The sequence below is a fragment of the Notolepis coatsorum genome, assembly GCF_963971535.1.
Source record: "Notolepis coatsorum genome assembly, chromosome: 1".
NCBI classification, from domain to species: Eukaryota; Metazoa; Chordata; class Actinopteri; order Aulopiformes; family Paralepididae; genus Notolepis; species Notolepis coatsorum.
Window position 1 is genome coordinate 236,747,741 of NC_140165.1, and position 27,193 is coordinate 236,774,933.

General features: G+C 47.0%; 1 protein-coding gene across 1 annotated transcript in view; it reads left to right on the forward strand.

Annotated features, from left to right (window-relative positions):
* Nucleotides 1-18,355: 18,355 nt before the first annotated feature.
* Nucleotides 18,356-27,193, forward strand: part of axl (AXL receptor tyrosine kinase) — a 55,861-nt gene continuing 47,023 nt past the window's right edge. The window contains exons 1-4 of the mRNA XM_084328740.1: nucleotides 18,356-18,976; nucleotides 22,414-22,624; nucleotides 25,743-25,843; nucleotides 25,989-26,171. Coding sequence (XP_084184866.1) covers nucleotides 18,808-18,976; nucleotides 22,414-22,624; nucleotides 25,743-25,843; nucleotides 25,989-26,171 — 664 coding nt within the window. The 5' untranslated portion in view covers nucleotides 18,356-18,807. The remainder of the gene's footprint in view (nucleotides 18,977-22,413; nucleotides 22,625-25,742; nucleotides 25,844-25,988; nucleotides 26,172-27,193) is intronic.

Genomic DNA, 27,193 nt, shown 5'->3' on the forward strand with positions numbered 1-27,193 from the left:
TTTTGTTTTTGTCTTTATAATTTATAAATAGTTATTTCTGTATTATTATTGTTTTTGTTATTTTCCTGTGAAGTTCTGTGTATTGTGATTGTGGTTAATGTGTTGTCTTGTTTCATGTAATTAATAATAAAAAAAATTTATCAAAAAAAAAGACTGTCACTGAAAGTGCTTATGGGCGGAGCCCAGCCAATAACAGGCTGAAATCTTGAGGCTGGAAAATTATGCTTTTTTCCATTAGAAATATAAAACAATGATTTCTTTTTTTAAATAAACCTTACAGATGTCTTCCATAGTCTTCCATAGACTGATCCTGATGAATTGAAAATGGGGGACCCTGATGTAAACAAGACGAAAGTCTTTCTCTGGTCTGCATCCCCTTAACAATTGTGTGTATTGAGCTGTACTGTATTGTACCCATTCTGCAATCTGTTAATAAAGTTTTCAATCAATCAATTCAATCAAACTCACAGGAATTGTGTAAAGTTGCCCAAATAGTGCTAGGAATAGCAATGCAGGTCCCCTTTAACACTTTGAGTGCCAGCAACGTGTTATGTCGTTATTTCGCCCCGACCGTTGAATGCCGAGTCTCCCGTTGGTACAGCAGCCCCTCTAGGAGCTCCGATGGGAAAATACCGCCCCCTATCGTCTATCCCTGTGTAACTGCAGCCCATTCGATTAGACTGGTGGATGTGTGGGGGGGAGCCTACTGGCTTCACTATGCTGGCGAGCCGTTTGATGAAGAGGGAAGTGATTGCGAGATGGAAAGCAGCCTGGAATATATATTTACAGCAGCCAATAATCAATCAATAAACGCGATCGATATTTGGAATGGCGATCAGGAATTGGAATAATCTTTTTGGAGAACATCTGATCTAAGGTAAGGAGTCTATGTTACCAGTTTTAGGATAATCAGAGCTGTTTTCACTGAGATAACAGCGTGTCCTGTATGTGTATATGTGTGTGTGTGTGTGTGTGCTGTTGAGGAAATAAGAGAATCAATTTCTCAGCTCGCTTCTATAGCGTGCATAAGTACACATATACTATCGATAATCTAGCGTTTATTTGAAAACGATTCATAAATAGGCAGACAAATGACAACGTGTCTAGTGTATTCGAGAATATTCCAATAAATGCTGTTTATGACGGAATCTTTCTATTTACCTGAAATTTTCGAGACAACGATAGCTTTTCGAAATGCTATAAAAAGGATATGAACCGATTAAAAAACAATCCGTTTCGACAATGTTGACTGCAAACAAGTCATTGATAAGCGACGGGCAGATTAGACACATAATTTAAAACATAGATTAACGCTATCATTGAAGTGGATGCTGGCATCCAAGGACATTAAGTAAGGGATAATTGTCGCAAAATAATTGACCGACACGGAGTTTAAAATACAGAGGCGCCTCGCCGAGGTGTTTTAAACGTCAGTGAAGGTCAATTAATTTGCTACAATGATCGAGTATAGCTATACATTATCCTGCTTATTACATGGCTAACTTACTAACAATATAACTAATTCATCGACAAGACGATATCAAATGCAGACGCAGTTCTGTTTTGTCGCTCCCGCTGTCATCGCCGGCAGCAGCCGGCAGATCCGGCAGGTGTGTCTGATTGGCTGCACTGATGCAGTGTGTCAGTGGGCTTGATTGCGAACAGCTGCGCACAGCGGTCATTATTGTTCGGCAGAGGTCCGTTATCGAGTAATAACGGACCTCTGACGAGCGTTATTGACCAATCACAAGCAAGCATTTCGGCGAATGTGAAAACGCCATGTAATAATCAACGTTAATGGCCGGCACTGAAAGTGTTAAAGGTGTTATAGATAACATTGAGCCACTAGATGTCGCTCTAGAGCACCAGCATGTAATTTACCCAATCAGGTGCATTCCATGTGGGGAAGTAGGGAGGGGATATGCCTGCAACATGTAAACAACAACATACATTTTGGACCCAGATTTTTTGATTAATTAATCAATAATCTTTTGGGGGGGGGGAGAAATACTTTTATTCTGCAAAGCTTTCTGAAAGCTCTGTGGATGCATTTTGTTTTATGATTATATAGAAACGTTATCTACAGTGACGTAAGGAAAGATAAGGAAAGGGTGTGCAACTGATCAGAGGCAAATACTAGCCTCTGAGAGCGATCGGATCCCAATGCGTCTTGGGTGTGTTCCCACCTGTACTTAGTAGGGATTCGTACCGAATCAGGTACTTTTAAGGGTACCGACCGAATCACGTCGGTACTACCGAGTACCGATTCACGTGAGATCCGCCGGTGCCACATTTCGGTACTGTAAAAAAAATATTTGGATGACGTCAACGTTTCGTTTACCGCGAAACGAAACCTATGAAGTGTGCCTCACGTCAACGTTCACACGCACAATACACGCTTACTTAGGATTCGACTTGATTCAACAACAAAGCAGTCGGGGCAGTGGCAAGCCGAAAACGGTTGCAAGTGTTGTTACACTTTACAGAGGTAGATACAGACAACGCTCGCTGCAATATTATATATTATATATTAACAAATTCTAAATAAATAATAATGATAATAAATTACTTGAAGTTTGGCTTCTTTTTTTTTTATTTATTTTTTGTACAACTGGGGTAGGTAGATTAAATTTTTTGGGATTAAAGTACAGAAAAAAAGGTACCGTTGGGTACCGGTATCGATTCACAGGTACCGGTATCGGTTCAAATGTGAAAGGTACCCAACCCAACCCTAGTAGTACTTAGAGCTGTCCACTTGTGACTGGATCACCCAGATCGGAAGCAGCCTCTAAGATCGAGTTCAGTGAGAACATTACGGTTGTGATTCCTGACCTAGGTTTTGTCCTCGCTCCCTGAAGGAGCCGCCCCGCTCGGTGTCCCTGAAGGAGCCGCCCCGCTCGGTGACCCGAGAGCCAGGAGGGGTCCCCTCGCTGATCCTGGGCGACCCGGGGTCTTTCTCACTGGACAAGTCCGGCAGAGGGTCTCTGTCCGTGATGCAGGGGGTCGTGCTCTGTTTCCTCTGAATAGATAGGGGCGACGTCACGCCCTGGACAGGAAACGACAAAATAAACAATTCTATTTCATATGGTGGTGGGGGTAATAGAAGACACACCGTGGTCAAACACATCTGGATGACCTCTAGAGGACATGTGATAGTAGCGTTAGTCTGTGAACACAACTCTACAAGGCGAGCGACTTGATGACGAAAGATGAAAACCAAATAATGTGAATCCCTACCCTCCTTCAAAACCGCTCTCAAAGAGCACCTACGGGTAGCTGCAATTAGAAACTGGCCCCGGTAAATGTCCAAACCCCCCCCCACCGGTACAGTTTCTTCCCCTTCTAATATATATATATTTGTATCATCTCTTTCTCTTAAACAGTACTGTATATTTGTATGTCTTGCATGTCATACATGTCTGGATGAAACAGTACTGTATATCTGTATGTCATAAATGTCTTGATGAATTGAAAATGGGGGACCCTGATGTAAACAAGATGAAAGTCTTTCTCTGGTCTGCATCCCCTTAACAATTGTGTGTATTGAGCCGTACTGTATTGTACCCATTCTGTAAATCTGTTAATAAAGTTTTCAATCAATTCAATCAATCAAACCAGTGACTCACCTCTCTCACCTTCCTCAGTAGCTGCAGCCACAGGCTGTGGGGGACAGACACGACTTGTTACTGTGTGTTACTGATAAGACTCTCCAGAGTGCACTGAACCACCCTAATCTGATGGTCAGTCATTATTATTCATCAATCTGCAGTCAACTCTGTTGACAGTGAGTGGGGTAAAGGTATGTGTGTGTGTGTGTGTGTGTGTGTGTGTGTGTGTGTGTGTGTGTGTGTGTGTGTGTGTGTGTGTGTGTGTGTGTGTGTGTGTGTGTGTGTGTGTGTGTGTGTGTGTGTGTGTGTGTGTGTGTGTGTGTGTGTGTGTGTGTGTGTGTGAGAGTGTGAGTGAGTGTGTGAGAGAGTGTGCATGGGTGCTTGTATGTATGTATGTATGTATGTATGTATGTATGTATGTATGTATGTAAGCATACTGTATGCATGTATGTATGTATGTATGTATGTATGTATGTATGTATGTATGTATGTATGTATGTATGTATGTATGTATGTATGTATGTATGTATGTAAGTAAACCTATGTATGTACAGTATGTATGTTCTGTATGTATATATGTACTGTGTGTATGTACAGTATGTAATGTATATATGTCTGCAATCTGCATGTATGTATGTGTACTGTATGTACTGTATATCTGTATGTATGTACTGTATGTATGTATGTATGTATGTATGTATGTATGTATGTATGTATGTATGTATGTATGTATGTATGTATGTATGTACTGTATGTATGTATGTATGTATGTATGTATGTATGTATGTATGTATGTATGTATGTACATTATGTATGTATGTATGTACAGTATGTATGTACAGTATGTATATGTATGTCTGTATGTGTCTCTGTACAGTATGTATATATGTATGTATGTCTGTATATGTATGCACAGTATGTACAGTATATGTATGTATGTCTGTATATATGTATGCACAGTATGTACAGTATATGTATGTATGTCTGTATATATGTATGCACAGTATGTACAGTATATGTATGTATGTCTGTATATATGTATGTACAGTATGTACAGTATGTATGTATGTATGTATGTACAGCACAGCCCCTCAGCTGTGACTCACCTGCACTCGTCAGGGTTGTCTGACAGCAGCAGCAGGAACTTGTCTTGGCCCAGGATGACAGCGAAGCAGCAGTCTCTCCGGCCCCCAGGAGGCAGCCTGGGCAGGTCCAGGATCTCCCTGCCCTCCACGATGGACTCACAGCAGGTCTGCAGCGCCACCACCTGGTCCGGGGGAGACTCTGCGTCGCGACACACGAGCAGACTACCTTCCATGGTGAGCACCAGGTACTTCTCCTTCCACTGCTTAAACATGAAGCCCCCTGTAGCACAGAGCAGACAGGAGAGACACACTGGGTTAGGATGTAACAGAGAGGACAGACAGGAGAGACACACTGGGTTAGGATGTAACAGAGAGGACAGACAGGAGAGACACACTGGGTTAGGATGTAACAGAGAGGACAGACAGGAGAGACACACTGGGTTAGGATGTAACAGAGAGGACAGACAGGAGAGACACACTGGGTTAGGATGTAACAGAGAGGACAGACAGGAGAGACACACTGGGTTAGGATGTAACAGAGAGGACAGACAGGAGAGACACACTGGGTTAGGATGTAACAGAGAGAACAGACAGGAGAGACACACTGGGTTAGGATGTAACAGAGAGGACAGACAGGAGAGACACACTGGGTTAGGATGTAACAGAGAGGACAGACAGGCGAGACACTGGGTTAGGATGTAACAGAGAGGACAGACAGGTGAGACACACTGGGTTAGGATGTAACAGAGAGGACAGACAGGTGAGACACTGGGTTAGGATGTAACAGAGAGGACAGACAGGAGAGACACACTGGGTTAGGATGTAACAGAGAGGACAGACAGGAGAGACACACTGGGTTAGGATGTAACAGAGAGGACAGACAGGAGAGACACACTGGGTTAGGATGTAACAGAGAGAACAGACCAGAGAGACACACTGGGTTAGGATGTAACAGAGAGGACAGACAGAAGAGACACTGGGTTAGGATGTAACAGAGAGGACAGACAGGAGAGACACACTGGGTTAGGATGTAACAGAGAGGACAGACAGGAGAGACACACTGGGTTAGGATGTAACAGAGAGGACAGACAGGCGAGACACACTGGGTTAGGATGGAACAGAGAGAACAGACAGGTGAGACACTGGGTTAGGATGGAACTCCCCACCTGTCTGAAGAAGTCCACTATTATCCCTGTACCCAAGAAATCCCAGCCCGCTTGCCTCAATGACTACCGCCCTGTAGCTCTCACCTCCATAGCCATGAAGTGCTTTGAGAAGCTAGTGAAGGGCTACATCTGTTCCTCCCTCCCCATCAACCTGGACCCCCTGCAATTTGCATACCGCCCCAACAGGTCCACGGAGGACGCCATAGCCCATGTGCTGCACACAGCAGCATCACACCTGGACAAGAGGCAGGGGAACTATGTGAGAATGCTGTTCATCGACTACAGCTCAGCATTCAATACCATAGTCCCCTCCAAACTCATAGCCAAGCTCAGGGACCTGGGCTTGAACTATGACCTCTGCCAGTGGGTCTTGGACTTCCTGACGGGCAGACCCCAGGTGGTGAGAGCAGGCAACTGCACCTCCTCATCCATCACTCTCAACATAGGGGCCCCCCAGGGCTGTGTTCTGAGTCCCCTCCTCTACTCCCTGTACACACACGACTGTGTGGCACAGCGGAACAACAACACAATCATCAAATTTGCTGACGACACAGTAGTGGTGGGCCTGATCTCTGCAAACGACGAGAGGGCCTACCTGGAGGAGGTCAAGGTTCTAGCGGGATGGTGTCAAGAGAACAGCCTCTCCCTGAACGTCAGCAAAACAAAGGAGATGATTGTGGACTTTAGGAGGTCGGGGGTCAGGGACTACAGCCCCCTCAGCATCGACGGGGCAACAGTTTTAAGTACCTCGGAGTCCACATATCCGAGGACTTGACATGGACCACACACATTGACAGTGTTGTGAAGAAGGCACGGCAACGCCTCTACTTCCTCAGGCGCCTAAGGAAGTTCCAAGTCAGTCAGAAGATCCTTAAGAACTTCTACTCATGCACAATAGAGAGCATCCTGACTGGCAATATCACCTCCTGGTTTGGGAATAGCACCGCACAAGACCGTAGCAGACTACAGAGAGTGGCCCGCTCAGCCGAACGCACAATTGGAGGGGGGCTTCCCACTCTCCAGGGCATTTACAACAAGCGGTGCATGGGCAAGGCTAAGAGAATGATCAAAGACTCGAGCCACCCAAACAACTGCCTCTTTGAACTGCTGCGGTCAGGCAAGCGATACCGGAGTCTCATGGCAAGGACAGAGAGACTCAGAAGAAGCTTCCATCCCCAGGCCATCAGGATGCTCAACGAACAATAACACTATGTAACAACCATCAAATGCACTCACAGCACACACATCCACACGCACACACTCATTTTAAACATACAACTCACTGCAGCACCCACTTTAACCACTTTAGAACACCTAAGCACACTTTATATTTATTGGTAAAGAATTTGCACTACAACCCATATCTCATTACACCATACTGAAAATTGTATTCTGTACTTCTGTATGACAACTAATAAAGAAACTTGAACTTGAACTTGAACAGAGAGGACAGACAGGAGAGACACACTGGGTTAGGATGGAACAGAGAGGACAGACAGGAGAGACACACTGGGTTAGGATGGAACAGAGAGGACAGACAGGAGAGACACACTGGGTTAGGATGTAACAGAGAGGACAGACAGGAGAGACACACTGGGTTAGGATGGAACAGAGAGGACAGACAGGAGAGACACACTGGGTTAGGATGGAACAGAGAGAACAGACAGGAGAGACACACTGGGTTAGGATGAAACGGAGAGAACACCATGAAGCTGTCACAGGGATGAAAGATGGATCAATTAAACCCCTCAAAGGTTCGGAAGATTCTCATAACAATGTGATCGTTGTCATACAGATATTTTACATACATATGTAACTTTGAAGTATATGGGTGAGCCCTACTCCCCACATACAGTACAACACATTCCTATAAATCCTTTATGACATATATTCCATATGTCCATAATATTCCCATGCTGTGATGAAGGCTTCCAGTTCAGCCGGAACACACATGAGCATGCATCAAGAATCTACTGTATCCAAAACCAGCGGAATTGAGTTGTTGTGGTTATCGATGCCACATTCTCGTGGCATAGTTCTACAAGTCCTTTGTGCCCAGCTGAGACCTCTGTGAAGCCCACATGTTGGATATTCCATGACGTCAGTGTACGTCTCTGTGTGTTACACCGCCCATACATCATGTCTGCTCCCGACGAGGGTTGTTCCCCATTAGCATTTCTTTAAAGCTTTGAAGCTTCACTTGTAATTATCAGTGAATAATGTGGCCGGGTAGATGTTAGAGTCAGCGGGGTCGATAGGGTTTTCTGAAGAACGCTCTCGTAACTAAATAACCCAACCATCTACATGCATTGCACGCGCATCCACATGCACACACTCACTTTAAACAAACACTCACCTTTAACATTAATTTTAGACACTTTACTTTAGACACAGTACTGCTTAAGAGACAGAGATCCTAAAAGAAAATATATACATTCGAGGGGGAATAAACTGTACATTGGAGGGGGTTGGGTGGGTGGGTGGGGGGGGGGGGGGGTGTTTGGACATTTACCGGGGCCAGTTTCGAATTGGCTCTGCCCCTCCTCCCACGTACAGTACGACATATCTTTAAAATCCACCCTTTATCTCAACTGTACGATGCGGGAGTTGCAATTACCATATAAGACCGACAAGAATCCTGCCTGATTTCTTAGTTGAGTCCCTCAAAATGCAGCCCGATCTCCTTTAATATATGTAAATAAAGTACGTATCAACCACGGGAAAAAGGTACATAATGTTTTCTGATAGCCTCGCCCCAATCCTAACCCTAACCATTATGAATTGAAAATGGGGGACCCTGATGTAAACAAGACAAACGTCTTTCTCTGGTCTGCATCCCCTTAACAATTGTGTGTATTGAGCCGTACTGTATTGTACCCATTCTGCAATCTGTTAAATAAAGTTTTCATTCATTCATTCATTCATTCATTCATTCATTCATTCATTCATTCATTCATTCATTCATTCATTCATTCATTCATCACACTGGTACCTTAAAGTTTAAACTAACCATAATCTTAACCCTAACCCTAACCTTAACCACACTGGGCCTAACAAAAATAATGGTTGGTTTCAGGTTGCCGACCGACCCTGCCGATTTAGGTGCGACCCAATATATTTTATGAGTTTTAAAAAAAAATTATACATTAAAAAAAAAAAAAAATCGTTTTTTTTTTTATATATAGAATAAAGTTTCATAGAAATCTTAGTCAAACATTTAGTATTATGGATATTAAACATGCTGGCAGAGTACATGCATCCATGTTGTTGTGAACATTTTAACCCTTTCACTGCCACACGACAGCCGGTTAACCCTTTCACTGTGACAATACAGAAGGTTAGCCCTTTACTATCACACAACCGACGGCGATGCTCCATCATTAGCATCATTAGCTCCGCATCCGCGGAGCTAATGATGCTAATGATGGAGCATCGCCGTCGGTTGTGTGATAGTAAAGGGCTAACCTTCTGTCGTGTGGCAGTGAAAGGGTTAATTAAATAAAGAAATTCCCTATCCATAGTCGCCGTGGGAAAGAATAAAATAAAAAAAAAAAAAAAAAAAATTCCCTACCTACCCATGGCCAAACTGACAACCAACCTGAAACCAACTATTATTTTTGTTAGGCCCTGTTACCTTAAACTAACCTTAACCTTAACCCCAACCCTAACCTTGACCACACTGTTACCTGGCTTAAACTAACCATAACCCCAACTTTCTATCATCATAGTATTGCTGTGTTTGTAATAGGATGGATGGCTTGGTCTAGGGCTGAGTGCACTCACCCCCCACCACAAGCATTGTTAGTTCGACTTTCGCCGATATGAAACGTAAATACATTAACATAACGTACATTATGTACCTTTTTTCCTCCGTTTTTTTTATCTGTGCTTGATTAAATACTTTATTTACGTTTTCTAATGAGACCGTGTTGCAAAACGAGACCACGGGGCTAAAAATCAGAGAGAGAGACAGGAGACGAGGGGCAGGTCGGAGGCGTCCCCTGGAGGCTTTTGTCTCGGTCAGACAGACATCCGTTCTGTAATAATGATAATAGGTGAGGAGAGAGAGAGCACATGTGGTGGTGGTGTAGGTGGAGGAGTCTGGTCTGTTTCTCCACACAGAGGATTACAGGTGGATTACTCTGAGAGAGAGAGAGAGAGAGAGAGAGAGAGAGAGAGAGAGAGAGAGAGAGAGAGAGAGAGAGAGAGAGAGAGAGAGAGAGAGAGAGAGAGAGAGAGAGAGAGAGAGAGAGAGAGAAGGGGAGGTGTGTGGCCACTATTGTCAGGAGCGACGATGATGGACATGTCAACACTATGAGGACCGGAGGTCCCGGCTGGGTTCTGTGTAGGTCTCTCGGAAGAGGAATCTAGGGGGATATAAAACAGGCACAAATAGCTTGATCCCGAGTCACGACACGGCTTTCAAGTATTCTATATCTGGGCCATTTAGCCAGAGCACATCTGGGAGCCATCATACTGTAGCTGAACGAGGGACTGTAAAGGCTGCTAGTACTAGGTATCAAGTATCATAGGACAGGGGGGGTGCTGATCTGAGGACAGTTTGCCTCTTGGATTCTAGTTAAGTTTTTATCATGCGACCTGACCACTAATCCTACTGTAGATCAGCGTTCACAATCTCCATACATCTGGTCCGCGTTTATGGGTCCTCGTGCATAATATCACCTCGGACATTAGAATAACCGAATGTGAATAATATGCAGTGGCTGTGTGTCAGAGAGTAAAAACAGCTAAAAAGGTCTGATGTAAAATGTGAGACAGACAAAAAATGTAATCCCAACAGATGAAGAGGGGGACATTAAAAACAGTCGACAAATCAAACAAGGAATGAAGGGAGGGGGGACACACACACAAAGGAAATTCCTCAATTAACAATAAAAACACGACACAAAACGTGACCCTGACCCCGGACATCTAGAACGAGCACAGGAGAAGGAAAGCAGATGGAGAGTTGACCCCTCGCTCATCAATCACACGACGGCACAGAGAGCACACAGAGAGGGAAGAAGGTATCACAGCCGTTTGATAGTACATTTCAGTTTTACCATCATCCCACCAGGCCGTTGCATATAAATCAGTCACCACGGTGCTGCCACGGTAACAAGTCATGTTTCGCCATGGTGGTATATATAATCTCAATTGAAACCACGATACCGTTTGGTAATATCATGTTATTTGCATCACTTCTTTCGGATCACCGCTATCGTGGCGGTGACCGTAGAACGATGGAAACACCGTGATACTTAATTGTTTGTAAGGGGGGGGGGGGTCCTACCATATTTCCTGAGGAAGCCACGGTGAACCCCTGCCACGCTCATGTCTGTGGTCTCCGCCGGGCAGCAGGAGCTGAAGTGACGGCTGGAGCGTTTAACACAGAAAGAGAGGGTGAGGGAGAGGGCGAGAGAGAGAGAGAGAGAGAGTGAGAGAGAGTATAATCCCCACTATTTAGGCCTTCTCTAAACCCATGCTGTTGAGAGCAGAATTGGAGCTGCTCCCTCAGCCCAGCACACATAAACATCATGTGAGCTCTAAGAATCCCGAATAATCATAACAGCGATGAATAAATCCTGCCAGGCGGATCCTAGAGTTTTCATCATGGCTCTTATCAGATGGCAGATTGGAATCTCTCTTCCTCTCTTCCCCTCTTTCTCTCTCTCTCTCTCTCTTTCACACTCTGCCACCACCTCTCTCTCACTCTGCCAACACCTCTCTCTCTCTCATTCTGCCACCACCTCTCTCTCACTCTGCCAACACCTCTCTCTCACTCTGCCAACACCTCTCTCTCTCTCTCTCACTCTGCCAACACCTCTCTCTCACTCTGCCAACACTCTCCCTCTCTGCCACCATCTCTCTCTCTCTCTCTCTCTCTCTCTCTCTCTCTCTCTCTCACTCTGCCACCTGCACCTATCTCTCTCTGCCACCACCTCTCTCTCTCTGCCACCACCTCTCTCTCTCTGCCACCACCTCTCTCTCTCTCTCTCTCTCTCTCTCTCTCTCTCTCTCTCTCTTTCTCTCTCTCTCTCTCTCTCTCTCTCTCTCTCTGCCACCACCCCTCTCTCTCTCTGCCACCACCTCTCTCTCTCTCTCTCTCTTTCTCTCACAAACAAACTAACTAACACAACAGGCAACTATATAGACAACATCACATCCCCACACGTGCATGTGTGCACAAGTACTCTGAGGCTGAAGGTTCCTCCTTCCTTTGCTGCATTTAAAAGTATGATCTCCGACCACGTGTGTCGACTTGTAACGGTATTAGCTGGTTTTTTATAGTTTGTTCTTATTTATTGTGCCTATTTGTATAAAATTGCTAATAAACTGTGTCTGTAAGCTCGTCGTCGCTGTAAATGAGAGTAACATCAGTGTCTTACGAGTTGAAATGCACGTACACACACACACACACATACTGACACTTTTAATGTTTTTTATTTGAATCTGATCAGATTCACACAGCAGATCACACACATCTAGTTCAGATAGTACAGAGGTTCAGGTATCTGTGGATGACTGCCACACTGCCTGGTTGTCTTGTGAGCTGTTTGGCCTTTTTGCTTGATAGGCCTGCAATCCTCAAGCCACTAACTGCAAGTTTATGAACATGCTTGAGGCTGCATGCACGCACTTAAGTCCCTGCTTTCAATTCTGGCGGATCAATTCACAATCATTGTTATTGGCACAACCTATTTCGCCAGAGTCTGCATCATGTGCCCTAGTGCGACCTCTGACCCCACGGGGGATTAGGACGCTGCGCTCCGGGGACCGTGGTGTGGATAGGTTCAACCGGGCTTTAATCTGTGTGGACACACCCTCCCACCAGGAGACACCCTCTAGAAAATAATGACTGTTTTCAATGTCATGGGGGGGGGGATTAATCACAACGCATTGTCCCCTGTGGGCACTCTTCACAGCTAGGAAAACATTATGTAACACAGGCGCGATGAGGGACAGGCCTTGCTGTTGATCCTCCAACACATAGAGAGAGAGTGGGGGAGAGGGAGAGGGGTGACAGAACAGCGAGGGGGAGAGAGAGGGGGGGAGAGAGAGGGGTGACAGAACAGCGAGGGGGAGAGAGAGGGGGGGGGAGAGAGAGGGGTGACAGAACAGAGAGGGGGAGAGAGAGAGAGGGGTGACAGAACAGAGAGGGAGAGGGAGAGAGAGAGAGAGAGAGAGAGGGGTGACAGAACAGAGAGGGAGAGAGAGAGAGGGGTGACGGAACAGAGAGGGGGAGAGAGAGAGGGGTGACAGAACAGAGAGAGGGGTGACAGAACAGAGAGGGAGAGAGAGAGAGGGGTGACGGAACAGAGAGGAGGAGAGAGAGAGGGGTGACAGAACAGAGAGGGAGAGAGAGAGAGAGAGGGGGGGTGACAGAACAGAGAGAGAGAGGGGTGACAGAACAGAGAGGGGGAGAGGGAGAGAGGGGGTGACAGAACAGAGAGGGGGAGAGAGAGAGGGGGGGTGACGGAACAGAGGGAGAGAGAGAGGGGTGATATAACAGAGAGGGGGAGAGAGGGGTGACATAACAGAGAGGGAGAGAGAGGGGTGACAGAACAGAGAGGGGGAGATTGATAGAGAGAGGGGTGACAGAACAGAGAGGGGGAGAGAGAGGGAGAGAGAGAGAGAGAGAGGGGTGACGGAACAGAGGGAGAGAGAGAGGGGTGACAGAACAGAGGGAGAGAGAGGGGTGACGGAACAGAGGGAGAGAGAGAGGGGTGACAGAACAGAGAGGGGGAGAGAGGGGTGACATAACAGAGGGAGAGAGAGAGGGGGGGTGACAGAACAGAGAGGGGGAGAGAGGGGTGACATAACAGAGAGGGAGAGAGAGAGGGAGAGAGAGAGTGACAGAACAGAGAGGGAGAGAGGGAGAGAGAGAGGGGTGACAGAACAGAGGGAGAGAGGGGGGGTGCCAACTGCCAACAGAGAGGGGGAGCAAGAGAGAGGGGTGACAGAACAGAGGGGGAGAGAGAGGGGTGACAGAACAGAGGGAGAGAGAGAGGGGTGACACAACAGAGGGAGAGAGAAGTTTTGAGCTAGGCTAGTGGTCTCTATCCGCTTCCATCCATTTGTGCTAAGCTAGGCTAGCTTGCAGTTGGATAGCTTTCTACTGAACGCACAGAGATGGAATTGGTGTCTATCGTCTGACTCTGGAGAAGACGGAGAGCATTTCCCATAATGTTGGCGTGTTCCTTTAACTTAACTGTCCACACAGATTCTGTTGGACTTTGTGGGTTCAAGACTAAGAGTACTTTTACACAAAGAACCATGCCATATAAATCCATTTTAAGTTTTCAGAGGAGGTTCTTCTAATTATTATTCTAATTATTCTAATAAGTGTGTTGTGTATATTCGTAATTTAAGACACTAGAGGTTGACTTGTCAGATATAAATAATGTCTACATTCTAGGTGATTTGGATTTTCATTTACAGTCGCAAGAATGTGGGCTGTCCAAAAAAGATTAAATCCCACTTAAGCCATTTGCCGGCATCAAACCTGAAGTGTGTGCTCATCGCCAGGAGGGGGCAGGAGAGCTTTGCTTTTTAGACTAAGGCTGCCAGACGGGATTATACCAAATCATTGTAGTCTGGTAACCTGTCTGACAACTTTGCTCTCCCGGTGTTGGAGTGGAGTGGAGCCTGGGAACAGGGGAGGGTAAAACCCACCTAAACTCACTTTACCCTCCTTTTTAATTTAAGCTGGGGGAGGGGGATATTTTTTATTGAAATTCACAGCAGGGGTTGTTGGAAGCGTATAGTATCAGACTGAAGTTACGTACATGAAAATAAGGTATTTTTGAGGAAATGAAACAAAGTAATAGCCTACAATTCTGGAAGGGAAAAAAAATAAGCATTATTGATGATGTCGTTATCATCGCCTGGAGTTCAAAGTTCACCCATCTTTTTAATATGCATCTGTGTCACTGCCAGAGGTGGTCTGCTAGTGAGGGAATCGGGGAGATGTTTGGTGGCAAAATGTTAAGAGAGGTGTTTCCATACCAGGTATAGCCAAAATATTAGATTAGATTCACATTTATTATCATCATACATACAGCACAAGTACAGTACAACGGAAATAGGTTTGGCATCCAACCAGAGTGAAAATGTAACAGTAAAGTGCAACAGCAATATACAATGTACAGGTGATTAAACTGTGTATAGATATATAAATGAGTACTACTGAGTATAGTGCTAATCAGATGTAGTATTAATATGTACAGTGATACAGCAGGTATCAATAGGGTCTTGTACTTTAAAATCAACAGGTTATGTTTTGAGCACCATGCAGGCGGCCTATCCATCCTCTACCTTCCTATTTGCTCTTTCTTTTCTTTCTATTATGCATGTTCTTTTTCCTCTGTGTTCCTCCTACATGTACCTCGGTGACTTTAAGTTATGGTCTAAAGTTAATCAGGTTTGCCGGATTTGGGATTAAAAAAAAAAAAAAGCTCAAACTTGGATGGAGCGCCCATCCCCCATGCCTTTACATCCCTTCAACAAAACCAAAACATTCCCTTGTCCTGGGTCGGCCCCGGCCCTAAACCTTGTGTTTTGGAGTAGAACCCCCCCCCCCCCCCCCCTTTCTCGTACAGGACCCCCTCCGTGACCCTCCTCTCTCCCTCCCCTCTCTGTGGCTCTATCTGGGACCAGTGAGAGCTCCATTGCTCAGGCTCCTATTGAAAAGGGAGCATGTGTACAATAGGGTCTTTCTCAGTGGCTCTCTGTCTCCATTAAAGACCCTGGGAACACAACACTGTCCACAGAGCCACTCTTAAAGGGCCAGTGGGATCCAGGTTCTCCTGAGCGGCTCCCATCGTTTTCATGGGGAAAAACAAATCAATTATTCATGAAACGTGGGTCCGTGTGAAACTCCTCCTTCGAGGCCCAGTCCTCCCAGACGGCGAGCGCCGAACACACAGTCACCTCCTCAGACATCAACAATCTAAATACGACAACAAGCGCTTCGCCGCTCCCTCATCGGTGAACCAGGGACGGCGTCTGTTTAGACTGTCCAACTTTGTTTGTGTCTGTCTGGTCGATATCTCATTTTTAGAACAGGATCTCCAATGACTGAGAGAGTTGGCAGACAGAGTCATGCTTATGGGGGAATAATGTGGAGTTTTGTATAACGTTGTTTTGGGAATTTTGCAGATGTGCTATACGGGTGGAAACGATGTTTTACACAATGAAGTCTGTGCTTTAGCCAATTTTCACCTGTACATTTTTTTTTTTTTACCCTGGACTAAAATGGTAAATGAATACACAGTATTACTGAAATACTGTACATACATGTTTCAAGGTGCTTGCACTTTACTTAAGTATTTCAATTTGAGGGAACTTTGTACTTTTACTCCACTACATTTAAAAGTAAATACCTTTTTACTCCACTACATTCATCTGAACCCATCAGATACTAGTTACTTTGAAGAAAAAGATTTTGCGCAGAAAACATGGCAAAAATGTGTTTTTATTTATTTCACCTTTATTTCACCAGGTAATTAAGAAGCTTGAGCTCAAAGAGCTCTTTTTTGAGCAACACCTGACATAAAACAACAACAAACTTAAAGTCAAGAACAACCATACAGGACAGTATATGAACATAGACAAAGGACAAAAAGAGCAAGCAGCAGCCAGGGGAGGGGGGGGGGGCTACAGGGGATTATTTGAGAGGGAAGGTCAGGTTAGGCCAGTACTTCTCAAACTTTTTCTGTCAGGCCCCCCCTTTGGCGGAGCAAAATATTTTGCCCCCCCCCCCCCCCCCCCCCCCCGATACTGTATGTGGTGCTGAATGGTATCAACACCTTAACTGCTGCATCATGAGATACTTGGTGGGCCATGAGATGAGATACTTGGTACTCAGCACCACACTCTGAAACTAGCTCTCCAGGTGGTATCAGATGAGATTTCAAAGAGTTCTTCCAAGAGTTTGGATGGAGATGTGTCAGGAAGCTTTGTCTCAATGTTGTCTGTAAAGGTTTTTTTTATCCAGAGTAACTTGGTGATCCTTTTCTGTGTTTTATTAAATAATGATTTTCAGATTTTGAGAAATTGTATTTTCATGGAGAACAGTGCAGCTGCAACAGATAGCACTTTAGTGATAATTTTCTGGAATCCAAAAAAAATAAAAAACCTCAAGGCCCCCCCTGTCATGCCTCTGCGCCCCCCACTTTGAGAAACACTGGGTTAGGCTAAGCATCAAACATAACATTAATGCAGCGTGTACAGTAACCAGTAGGAATTAAGCAGAGAAGCATTTGCACACTCCCATATCTGTCATTAAAAGGTCCGTAATTAGGGTTTTAAAACTGCAAAGTAATAAAAGCCGAAGTTTAAGAGATTTTTTAAGTCCATTCCAGGTAAACAGAGCAGAGTACACAAAAGCCCTCTTCCCAAACTCTCAGTGCGAACTCGTGGGACTGAGGTGTAAAGAAATTAAGTCCTGAGAATGCAAGCTGTAGGAAGAGTATGAAGATTATATACTTTCACATTTGACACCTGCCATCTTCCAAGAGGACGTAATTAGAGCAGCATAATTGCACCACATACCACTTTGACATAACCTATAGAGGTCAATAGGTCAAGGGTTGAAGTTCCCAAGCACTGGAATACACAAACACCACGTAGAATGTGTACTTTTGCTTTTGATACTTAAGTACATTCAATATGAAATACTTCTCTACATTTACTGTAACATTTAGAAAGGAGGACTTTTTTTATCTGGGTATTTCTACTCTTTTACTCAAGTAAAGTAAAGGAACTGTGTACTTCTTCCACCACTGGCTCTATTAGTTGTAGTAGCCTAACCCTTCAATTATGACTTAATATTATCACAGGTTATTGGACTATACTAACTTAAGATAAGATTAGATATTACTTTATTTAGCCCCTTGGGGGAAATTCGGGCATGTAGCAGCATGGGTGGGGGTTACAGGTATGCACAGGATAATGGTGGAAAGACATAAATATAGGCAATGAAATTAACTGAATATAAAAATATGAGGGGAAAAATAAACAATGTAAACAATATAATGAACTCTGAATATAAAAATATGAGAAAGATAAACAGTGTAAACAAAGGTGCATATGAGGGTCATATAATATTGGTTACGTTACAATAAATATATGCATTTATTAAATAAGAATTTGAATCACCATAATACTACTATGAACCCATGACTATAATAAGCAAACGTCTGAGCAGCGGTCCTTGCTAGAGACCCAAGTGGAATGTGTGGTTGTTCGCCGGGCTATTTACACGTTCTGGGGATTCATGTGTAATTAAAATGCGTCCAGGGAATTGTCTTGTGAGACAATCGGGAGTGCCACCGCGTTTCTTCTCACATCCTCTGTGAGAAAAAGAGAGAAACACACAGGGGGAGGCTGGCTGGGGGAGAAGGAGGGGGCAGAGAATGGAAAGAACTTCGGGTTGAGGAATTTGAATCCTGTTTGAAGGGGGAGCGAGGGGAGAGAAGGGGCTGAGGGAATATCAGAGTAACTCTGGGACTAGTGTTGGGGCAGGAGCGAGAGATCGGACCGCAGGAAACAACAATACTCCCTAAGAGCTAGAAATAACTTTTAACAACTTAATTAGTGCCCGATCAACGTTTCGCCCACACCCCTGTTTGTGCAACGCGCTTTTTGATCCAAGTTGCGTGTTCCCCGGTTTATTATGTGGAGCGTCTTTCTAGTTGGGACTGCGTTGGATTAAAGCAAAACACTTCACTGGAGAAACAAGAACCCGCGGAGAGCAGCGCTGAGATTTCTTTCGTTTCTTTCTTTACGAGACTGATCGCAGTAAAGGAGAAGTGAAACGGGCTCTACTCATCATCATACCTGTGGATATATAGTCGCGTCTGTCGGAGGAGCGACAACACAACACAACTTTTTTCTCCAGGGGCGCAACTTTGACTTGTTGCGCTGGACTGCGGAGATGCGGTGATGATGGAGCCCTGCAAGAAGTCTAATAACTCTAGAACTCCGAACACCGTAACAAGTTCACAATACTGCAAAAGAAAAACCATGACTAGTCTTGTGTCCAAATGCTCAATGCTGTGCATGGTCGTTTTGGCTGTTGTTTTGAGACCAGTAGCTGCCAGCACCTTGACAGGTAAGTCTCACACCCTTTAATCCTGTAATAATGGTCATTTTTAGTCAACGTAGACATTTTTGGAGAGAAAGAAAAACCGACATAATGAACAATTAGTCAGTTTACAGCTCCTTTGTCATTAAATCAATTTGCTTTGGTTTTGAGAGCAGCCACACTGCTGCAAATGTGTTGAACATCTGGACAATTAAAGTTAAATGCACACGAAGGAACACGTAGCCACACTCATAAACATGTTTACACAGCTCTTTTAAAAGAGGTAGACTACACATATGAAAATGCATGATCAGGTGTATCATTTCCAACAAGACGGCACCAATAAATGCCCAGGTTTAGGATTTTTTTCACCTGTAATAAAGGTGTGTCTATTGTGCTGTTGTTGTTGTTGTTGTTATTGTGGGTAGTGGTTTTGGGCTATACGCCTATACCGCAATGATCACCATGGTAGAAGCATTCTCTGGTTCAGAGCAAGTGGTATATAGATAGACCAGATAACATTATTAAGCAAGGACAGGGAATACCTTTGTCCTGCCTCCTACGCTAAATGGTCGTTAGGTATATCTACAACCGGGAGCTCACAGTTTAATTAAAACCTGTCTTCTGTTTATTGAGGCTAGGCGCTGCATGCCAGGGGCCTCCACCTGTATGTCCGCTCATGTGTTTTGACCATCAGGGTTCTGCTCTCTGATCCGAGAGAGAGGGGGAGACATATACCCCAGGAGACACATATATATATATATATATATATGTGTCACGTGTATGTATATGTATATGATAGACAGAGAGGATGGGACACACTGGTATAATTTACAGCAGCGGGCTGGTGAGTGACTCAAAGACAACCTTTGCCCGCAGTTGGAAGACTGAAGCTTCAGTTCTTATTTGGATGGAGAGAGAGAGAGGGGGAGAGAGAGAGAGAGATGTTGGGGGGTTGCGGGGGCGTAGATGCTTGAGCTAGTGAGTCAGGGCTGGTTGATTCAGACCGGAGCAGAGAAAATGATGGATGGGGTAAGAGGGCAAGAGTGTAGGATAAAGAGTTGGGAGGGGAGGTGGCAAAACGTGGAGCAATGAATCCACAGAATGGCATGAAAAGGAGGGTAAATGAACGAGGGAGGGGAGGGGATGGGGGGGGGGGGGGGTTGAGTTATGTAGCATTAAAAGACAGAAAGATAAAGGGAGTGGGAGATGGAGAAATGCCCTGTCTTGGGTGTTTTCGGTATGTGTGCACGTCCACTGACGTCTAACATCTGAGTCTTTTCTCTGACAGAAAGAGACTAAGGATGACAATAGAGAGAGGGAGAGAAAGGAGAGGGAGTGGGGGGTAAAAAGGACTGAGAACCTCAAGGGAAAACCAGGGACAACAGATAAGGGAGCAGTTAGGTTAAAGTGAAATCACTGGTGACGGGCCACACACAGACACACACAGAGTTTGATCATGGCCTGTTCTATTCCACCTCCGCAGGCCCCCACTCTGCAGGTGTTTAAATCATGCCTCAAAACTCATCTATCTGCTTTGGCTTTTGGTTTTTAAACAGTTTGAGAGACCTGCCTTTTTATGTGACATATTGTATTTGTTTTTATTGTGTGCTTATATCTTTTTTTTTTAAATCTTTTAACTTATTTGACTTGTACAGCACTTTGGTCAACTTTGTTGTTTTTAAATGTGCTCTATAAATAAAGTGGATTGGATTGGTTTGCGTGAACTTAAAGGCCTATTATGAGATATTAATGAGAATCCAAGAGAAAGAAACAAAAGATGCCAATGAGGGAAAAAAGCCCTCACGACTGGGCAGGTTCCTAAAAGGGAGTCAGCCAACCTTAAAGATGGAGTCGGGAACGATTTCCAACGCCAAGGAACACAGAGACAGAGGGCCGCTGGAGCCTTCGCTTGGAGCCGAGCCGAGCCCCCGAGCCTTTAGTGTGCCAGTTAGTTTATGCATCGCTGGTTGTATTTGTGTGCATATGCATATCACGCATAATTTGGAAATGTGTATATGCGATTATGTTTGTTTGACATTTAACTTTCCGTTAAAATTAAATAAAAAAGCGCTGTGCTATAGTTTGGAGTCTTGAGACCGAAGCGCCGTTTAGAGAAGTTGAATTATGTGCATTTCTGCGACAGAGACAGAGTCGGGGTGGCAGGGGTCCACCGGGGTCAGAGTGAAGGGGTCAAAAGGTCGAAGGTCGGTCATGAAACGGACTAGGAGGGTGGGTTGACAAGCTTGAGAAAACCTTTATGGATGTGTCAGTGAAAGGGGGGGACTGTGTGTGTATTCCTGAAAATTCACAAAACTAAATTGGACATGGGGTGGGAAAGGAGCCCAAGACGACGTCATTGCATTGGACTCTTTTATCTTCAGGACTACAGCGTGTACGCCTCGCCAGCCAAGGAATGCTAAAGCATTTCCATCAAACGGCCGAGAGAGGAGCGGGAAGAGATTTACGCTCATCATATTTATGGCTCCTCCTTGGCCTTGTGTGTTGGACATTGAACAGATACGCAGACGTCTTGGCAGGCGATCCTCGGGGCTCTGTCCTCGGTGTTCGGGGAGGTATTTGAGAGAGCCAGAATGTGTTAAGTGTTTGTGTTGTTTGCCCCTGCTCTCTCTCTCTCTCTCTCTCTCTCTCTCTCTCTCTCTCTCTCTCTCTCTCTCTCTCTCTCACACTGTTGGGCTGTTACAATCCTTCCTCTAACAAGGAGCCATTGTCCTGGTGGTATCAGCTCTGTCCTTCTCAGGTCGTCTCGTCTATCGGTCAGGGACGCACGTTTGAGGACGGGGCCTAGTCTAAAAGTCAGTGGGTAGTGGATGAGCCTCGGGTTACCTTACCTGTCCTTACCGTGTCTTTACCAAGAGTGACCTATGGCTGCGTTTAGCCCTTGGATGCAAATAAATCATCTACCAGTCCAGAGCCCAAGTCCACAATGATGGCTACAGCCACACGGCTAACTGATAGCTACAGAGCGATTAGCAGAATCGTATTGTGTATTTTCTTGTTGGAACTGTACATAGCCATTTTGTTATTTATATTTTATATAGTGTAATATCTGCATCCTGTTATCTGCACACTGCACACTTCAGTCATCTTGCTTTTATTTAATCTTATTTAATTTTATTCTATGCTATTTAATTTTATATTATATATTGGATGCTGCTACGGTCGGGGAACCACAACAAAGCGAATTTCACTCCTTTTTGCTGTAAAATGTACCAAATGATATGAAAACAAAGGAATCTGAATCTGAGAAGCAGGTTGTAATTTACAACAGGATCATAGGCAATTAGGCATGCTGTTTTTAATATACGTGTTTATTTAACAATACAGATGTGAAATGTAAAATGAAATTGAACGCACACGTGTAAAACATAAACGCGTCCTTGCGATCAGCGATGTAAACCTGACGGCTCGGTGACATAGCTTCCCTGTGTTTTGAATCTCAGATCTAGAGTTCGTGCGGAGCCCCACCACGGTCATCTCGTCGCTGGGCAAGCCTGTAGCGATGCACTGCACCCTGATGGGCAGAGGGGGCGAGGAGGAGGACCCCCCGGACGTGCTGTGGCTGAGAGACGACCTGCCTCTGGAGTACGCAGACACCAACCAGATCCAGGTCCCCGTGGGCAGCGACAGCTGGATGGTCATCAGCACGCTCAGGTAGGGGTCTGTCTGAGAGCCGTCTGTCTGTCTGTCTGAGGGCCCCCTGGCTGTCTGTCTGAGGGCCCCCTGGCTGTCTGAGAGCCCCCTGGCTGTCTGTCTGAGAGCCTCCTGGCTGTCTGTCTGTCTGAGGGCCCCCTGGCTGTCTGTCTGAGGGCCCCCTGGCTGTCTGTCTGAGGGCCCCCTGGCTGTCTGTCTGAGGGCCCCCTGGCTGTCTGTCTGAAGGGCCTCCTGTCTGTCTGTCTGAGAGCCTCCTGTCTGTCTGTCTGAGGGCCCCCTGGCTGTCTGTCTGAGAGCCTCCTGTCTGTCTGTCTGAGGGCCCCCTGGCTGTCTGTCTGAGAGCCTCCTGTCTGTCTGTCTGAGGGCCCCCTGGCTGTCTGTCTGAGGGCCTCCTGTCTGTCTGTCTGAGAGCCTCCTGTCTGTCTGAGAGCCTCCTGTCTGTCTGTCTGAGAGCCGTCTGTCTGTCTGTCTGAGAGCCGTCTGTCTGTCTGTCTGAGAGCCTCCTGTCTGTCTGTCTGAAGGGCCTCCTGTCTGTCTGTCTGAGAGCCTCCTGTCTGTCTGTCTGAGAGCCTCCTGTCTGTCTGTCTGAGAGCCTCCTGTCTGTCTGTCTGAGAGCCTCCTGTCTGTCTGTCTGAGAGCCTCCTGTCTGTCTGAGAGCCTCCTGTCTGTCTGAGAGCCTCCTGTCTGTCTGTCTGTCTGAGAGCCTCCTGTCTGTCTGTCTGAGAGCCTCCTGTCTGTCTGTCTGAGAGCCTCCTGTCTGTCTGAGAGCCTCCTGTCTGTCTGAGAGCCGTCTGTCTGTCTGAGAGCCTCCTGTCTGTCTGTCTGAGAGCCTCCTGTCTGTCTGTCTGAGAGCCTCCTGTCTGTCTGTCTGAGAGCCTCCTGTCTGTCTGAGAGCCTCCTGTCTGTCTGTCTGAGAGCCTCCTGTCTGTCTGTCTGAGAGCCTCCTGTCTGTCTGAGAGCCTCCTGTCTGTCTGTCTGAGAGCCGTCTGTCTGTCTGAGAGCCTCCTGTCTGTCTGAGAGCCTCCTGTCTGTCTGTCTGAGAGCCTCCTGTCTGTCTGTCTGAGAGCCTCCTGTCTGTCTGTCTGAGAGCCTCCTGTCTGTCTGTCTGAGAGCCTCCTGTCTGTCTGAGAGCCTCCTGTCTGTCTGAGAGCCTCCTGTCTGTCTGTCTGAGAGCCTCCTGTCTGTCTGTCTGAGAGCCTCCTGTCTGTCTGAGAGCCTCCTGTCTGTCTGTCTGAGAGCCTCCTGTCTGTCTGTCTGAGAGCCTCCTGTCTGTCTGTCTGAGAGCCTCCTGTCTGTCTGTCTGAGAGCCTCCTGTCTGTCTGTCTGAGAGCCTCCTGTCTGTCTGAGAGCCTCCTGTCTGTCTGTCTGAGAACCTCCTGTCTGTCTGAGAGCCTCCTGTCTGTCTGAGAGCCTCCTGTCTGTCTGTCTGAGAGCCTCCTGTCTGTCTGAGAGCCTCCTGTCTGTCTGAGAGCCTCCTGTCTGTCTGTCTGAGAGCCTCCTGTCTGTCTGTCTGAGAGCCTCCTGTCTGTCTGTCTGAGAGCCTCCTGTCTGTCTGTCTGAGAGCCTCCTGTCTGTCTGTCTGAGAGCCTCCTGTCTGTCTGTCTGAGAGCCTCCTGTCTGTCTGTCTGAGAGCCTCTTGTCTGTCTGTCTGAGAGCCTCCTGTCTGTTTGTCTGAGAGCCTCCTGTCTGTCTGTCTGTCTGTCTGTAGGGCCTCCTATCTGTCTGTCTGTCTGTCTGTCTGCAGGGCCTCCTGTCTGTCTGCAGGGCCTCCTGTCTGTCTGCAGGGCCTCCTGTCTGTCTGTAGGGCCTCCTATCTGTCTGTCTGTCTGCAGGGCCTCCTGTCTGTCTGTCTGTCTGCAGGGCCTCCTGTCTGTCTGCAGGGCCTCCTGTCTGTCTGCAGGGCCCCGTGTCTGTCTGCAGGGCCTCCTGTCTGTCTGTCTGCAGGGCCTCCTGTCTGTCTGTCTGTCTGGAGGAAACCCCGTGTCTGTCTGTCTGGAGGAGGCCCCGTGTCTGTCTGTCTGGAGGAGGCCCCGTGTCTGTCTGTCTGGAGGAGGCCCCGTGTCTGTCTGTCTGGAGGAGGCCCCGTGTCTGTCTGTCTGGAGGAGGCCCCGTGTCTGTCTGTCTGAGAGCCTCCTGTCTGTCTGTCTGGAGGAGGCCCCGTGTCTGTCTGTCTGGAGGAGGCCCCGTGTCTGTCTGTCTGAGAGCCTCCTGTCTGTCTGTCTGGAGGAGGCCCCGTGTCTGTCTGTCTGGAGGAGGCCCCGTGTCTGTCTGTCTGAGAGCCTCCTGTCTGTCTGTCTGGAGGAGGCCCCGTGTCTGTCTGGAGGGCCCCCTGTCTGTCTATCTGTCGGGCCTCCTGTCAGTCTGTCTGTCGTCCTCCTGTCTGTCGTCCTCCTGTCTGTCTGTCTGTCGGGCCTCCTGTCTGTCTGTTTGAAGGGCCTCCTGTCTGTCTGTCTGTCTGTCTGTCTGTATCTCTGGAGGGCCTCCTGTCTGTCTGTCTGTATCTCTGGAGGGCCTCCTGTCTGTCTGTCTGTATCTCTGGAGGGCCTCCTGTCTGGCTGGCTTATAGGTATATCTGTCTGTCTTTCTGTCCGTCCGTCTGTCTGTCTGACCCCAGTTACTCTTGTTTTGATATTTCAGTGTTGTTTGTGAGATCTGGTTTCATGTGACCACATTGTTGTGTGCCTGTGAGTGTCACTGAGGAATCTCCTGTGGATTCATTTACCACCTCTTCATTACTGCTTCCTCCTTCCTCTTATCTCTTGACACTGTTTAACCGGAATCGTGGCTGGATTGTGTCCAGAGTACGCTGTGTAATTACAATCACAATGCAAACCTCACTGCCTCCCACTTGACCTGAATGATAAAGATAACAATGCAAGATAACAAGCCATTTTACATGTCAATTAGATGGACAACAACAACGTCTTCAGTGTTACACTCGGCTCTCTTCATCTCTCTCATTGGCTGGCTGTTCTATCAGTCAATGTTGTTGCTCTAAATCTTTGTGAAGCGAAAGGTGGGTAAAGGGAGGTGAGGCGGGTTCACCCTCCACTACATCCGTCAGCTTCAAGCTTGTGACGCCAGTGAAGCCGCTGTAAGCCAGTTCTCTGTCACGCAGGATCGAGAGGGTCCAACTCCCCGACATGGGCGCCTACCGCTGTGCCGTTCAGTCTGAGGGTGGGAAGGCCGTGTCTGAGGGAGGAAACATCCAGCTGGAGGGTGAGATTAACTCAGACGCCAGAATGCACACGCAAACAAACCACCAGCGTAAACATACTTCATTTGAGCGATGCTCTGCGTTTCCTTTTACATTGTTTATAGAGAGTCTAGAGATGCCTGATGGTCGTTTTGTGTTTTCTCCCAGGCCTGCCTCACTTCTCCGTGGAGCCCCAGCACATCACCATGGTGGCCAACGTCTCGCTCGTCCTGCACTGCGTGGCCCACGGGCCCCCGGAACCGGTGCGGCTGATCTGGCTCCAGGACGGGGCTCCGCTCAACACCCTGGCAGACCCGGTGGCCCTGTCGCCCTCCACGCTCAACCTACCAGGTATCGGCTTTCACCCTCCTCGACCGCAACCCTCATCGGCTCGCGCCGGCTCCTTAGAGCCATTATTACCAACTATTACACCGCGTGTCACTCAGCTGCTTAAGCGCCCTACGTTCTCCCTGGAGACGAGCGGAACGTTCAGTGATCAATAAATCACTCAAGCGCAAACGGGGACGTTACGTTCCAACAACAGCAGGATGTTCTAATAGTACTTGTAGGCCTACGTGTGTTTAGTATCTTTTCGGGGGGCATTCTCACAATCTACAAAAGTCACAGAGGAACCGTATATAGTTACAAAGACCCCCCCCCCCCCCCCCACCTTCCCAACCCCCTTTACTCTCACAAAGCCACCAAAATACCCCCCCCCCCCTCTCCTCTGAGTGCGCAGGCTGCCTGGCCAGGGGCCAGCGGGGTCCATTGAAGATGTGGCCTGTGGTTGTGTGGTCGTCGGGGCCCGGGCAGGGCGGCTGGGCACGGGGCGGAAACAGGGGGGACGGAGACGGGCATGAAAAAGGACGTCAAGTGGGCAAAACGGGGAGATGAAAGAGCCGGCGAGAGAAAGGAGGAGGCTGCTGCTGCTTCTGCTGCCTGAATGCAAACCACAGCGGCCTGCCAGAGAGCCTGCATACAGTCTGTAGCAGGGGGCAGAGTGAGGGGGGGGGGATGGAGAGAGAGAGCAGGAGCAGGCAACTGGTGTGTGTCAAGGGCTCCGGTTTGACTCACCAGAGGTGGCCGGTGCTGCTGACCGGTGCCCGCACTCACGGCTCTGGAATGGACAGCTGTCGCGGCGTGCACCGCAGGAACCACAACGCCACAAACCGCAGAAGGTTATTTCAATAGGCCCGTAAAGACAGTTATATGGCACGGGGCCACATGGGAGAGGAGCAACACATTCTCTTCGGATCCACACAAGCCACTCCCTGTTACTGTAACTCCCCGAAACCACCCCCCAGCTGCAGGGTCACTCGGTCATGTCGTCTCCACCCAACTATATGGACCGTGAGAGGAAAACACTGACGCCA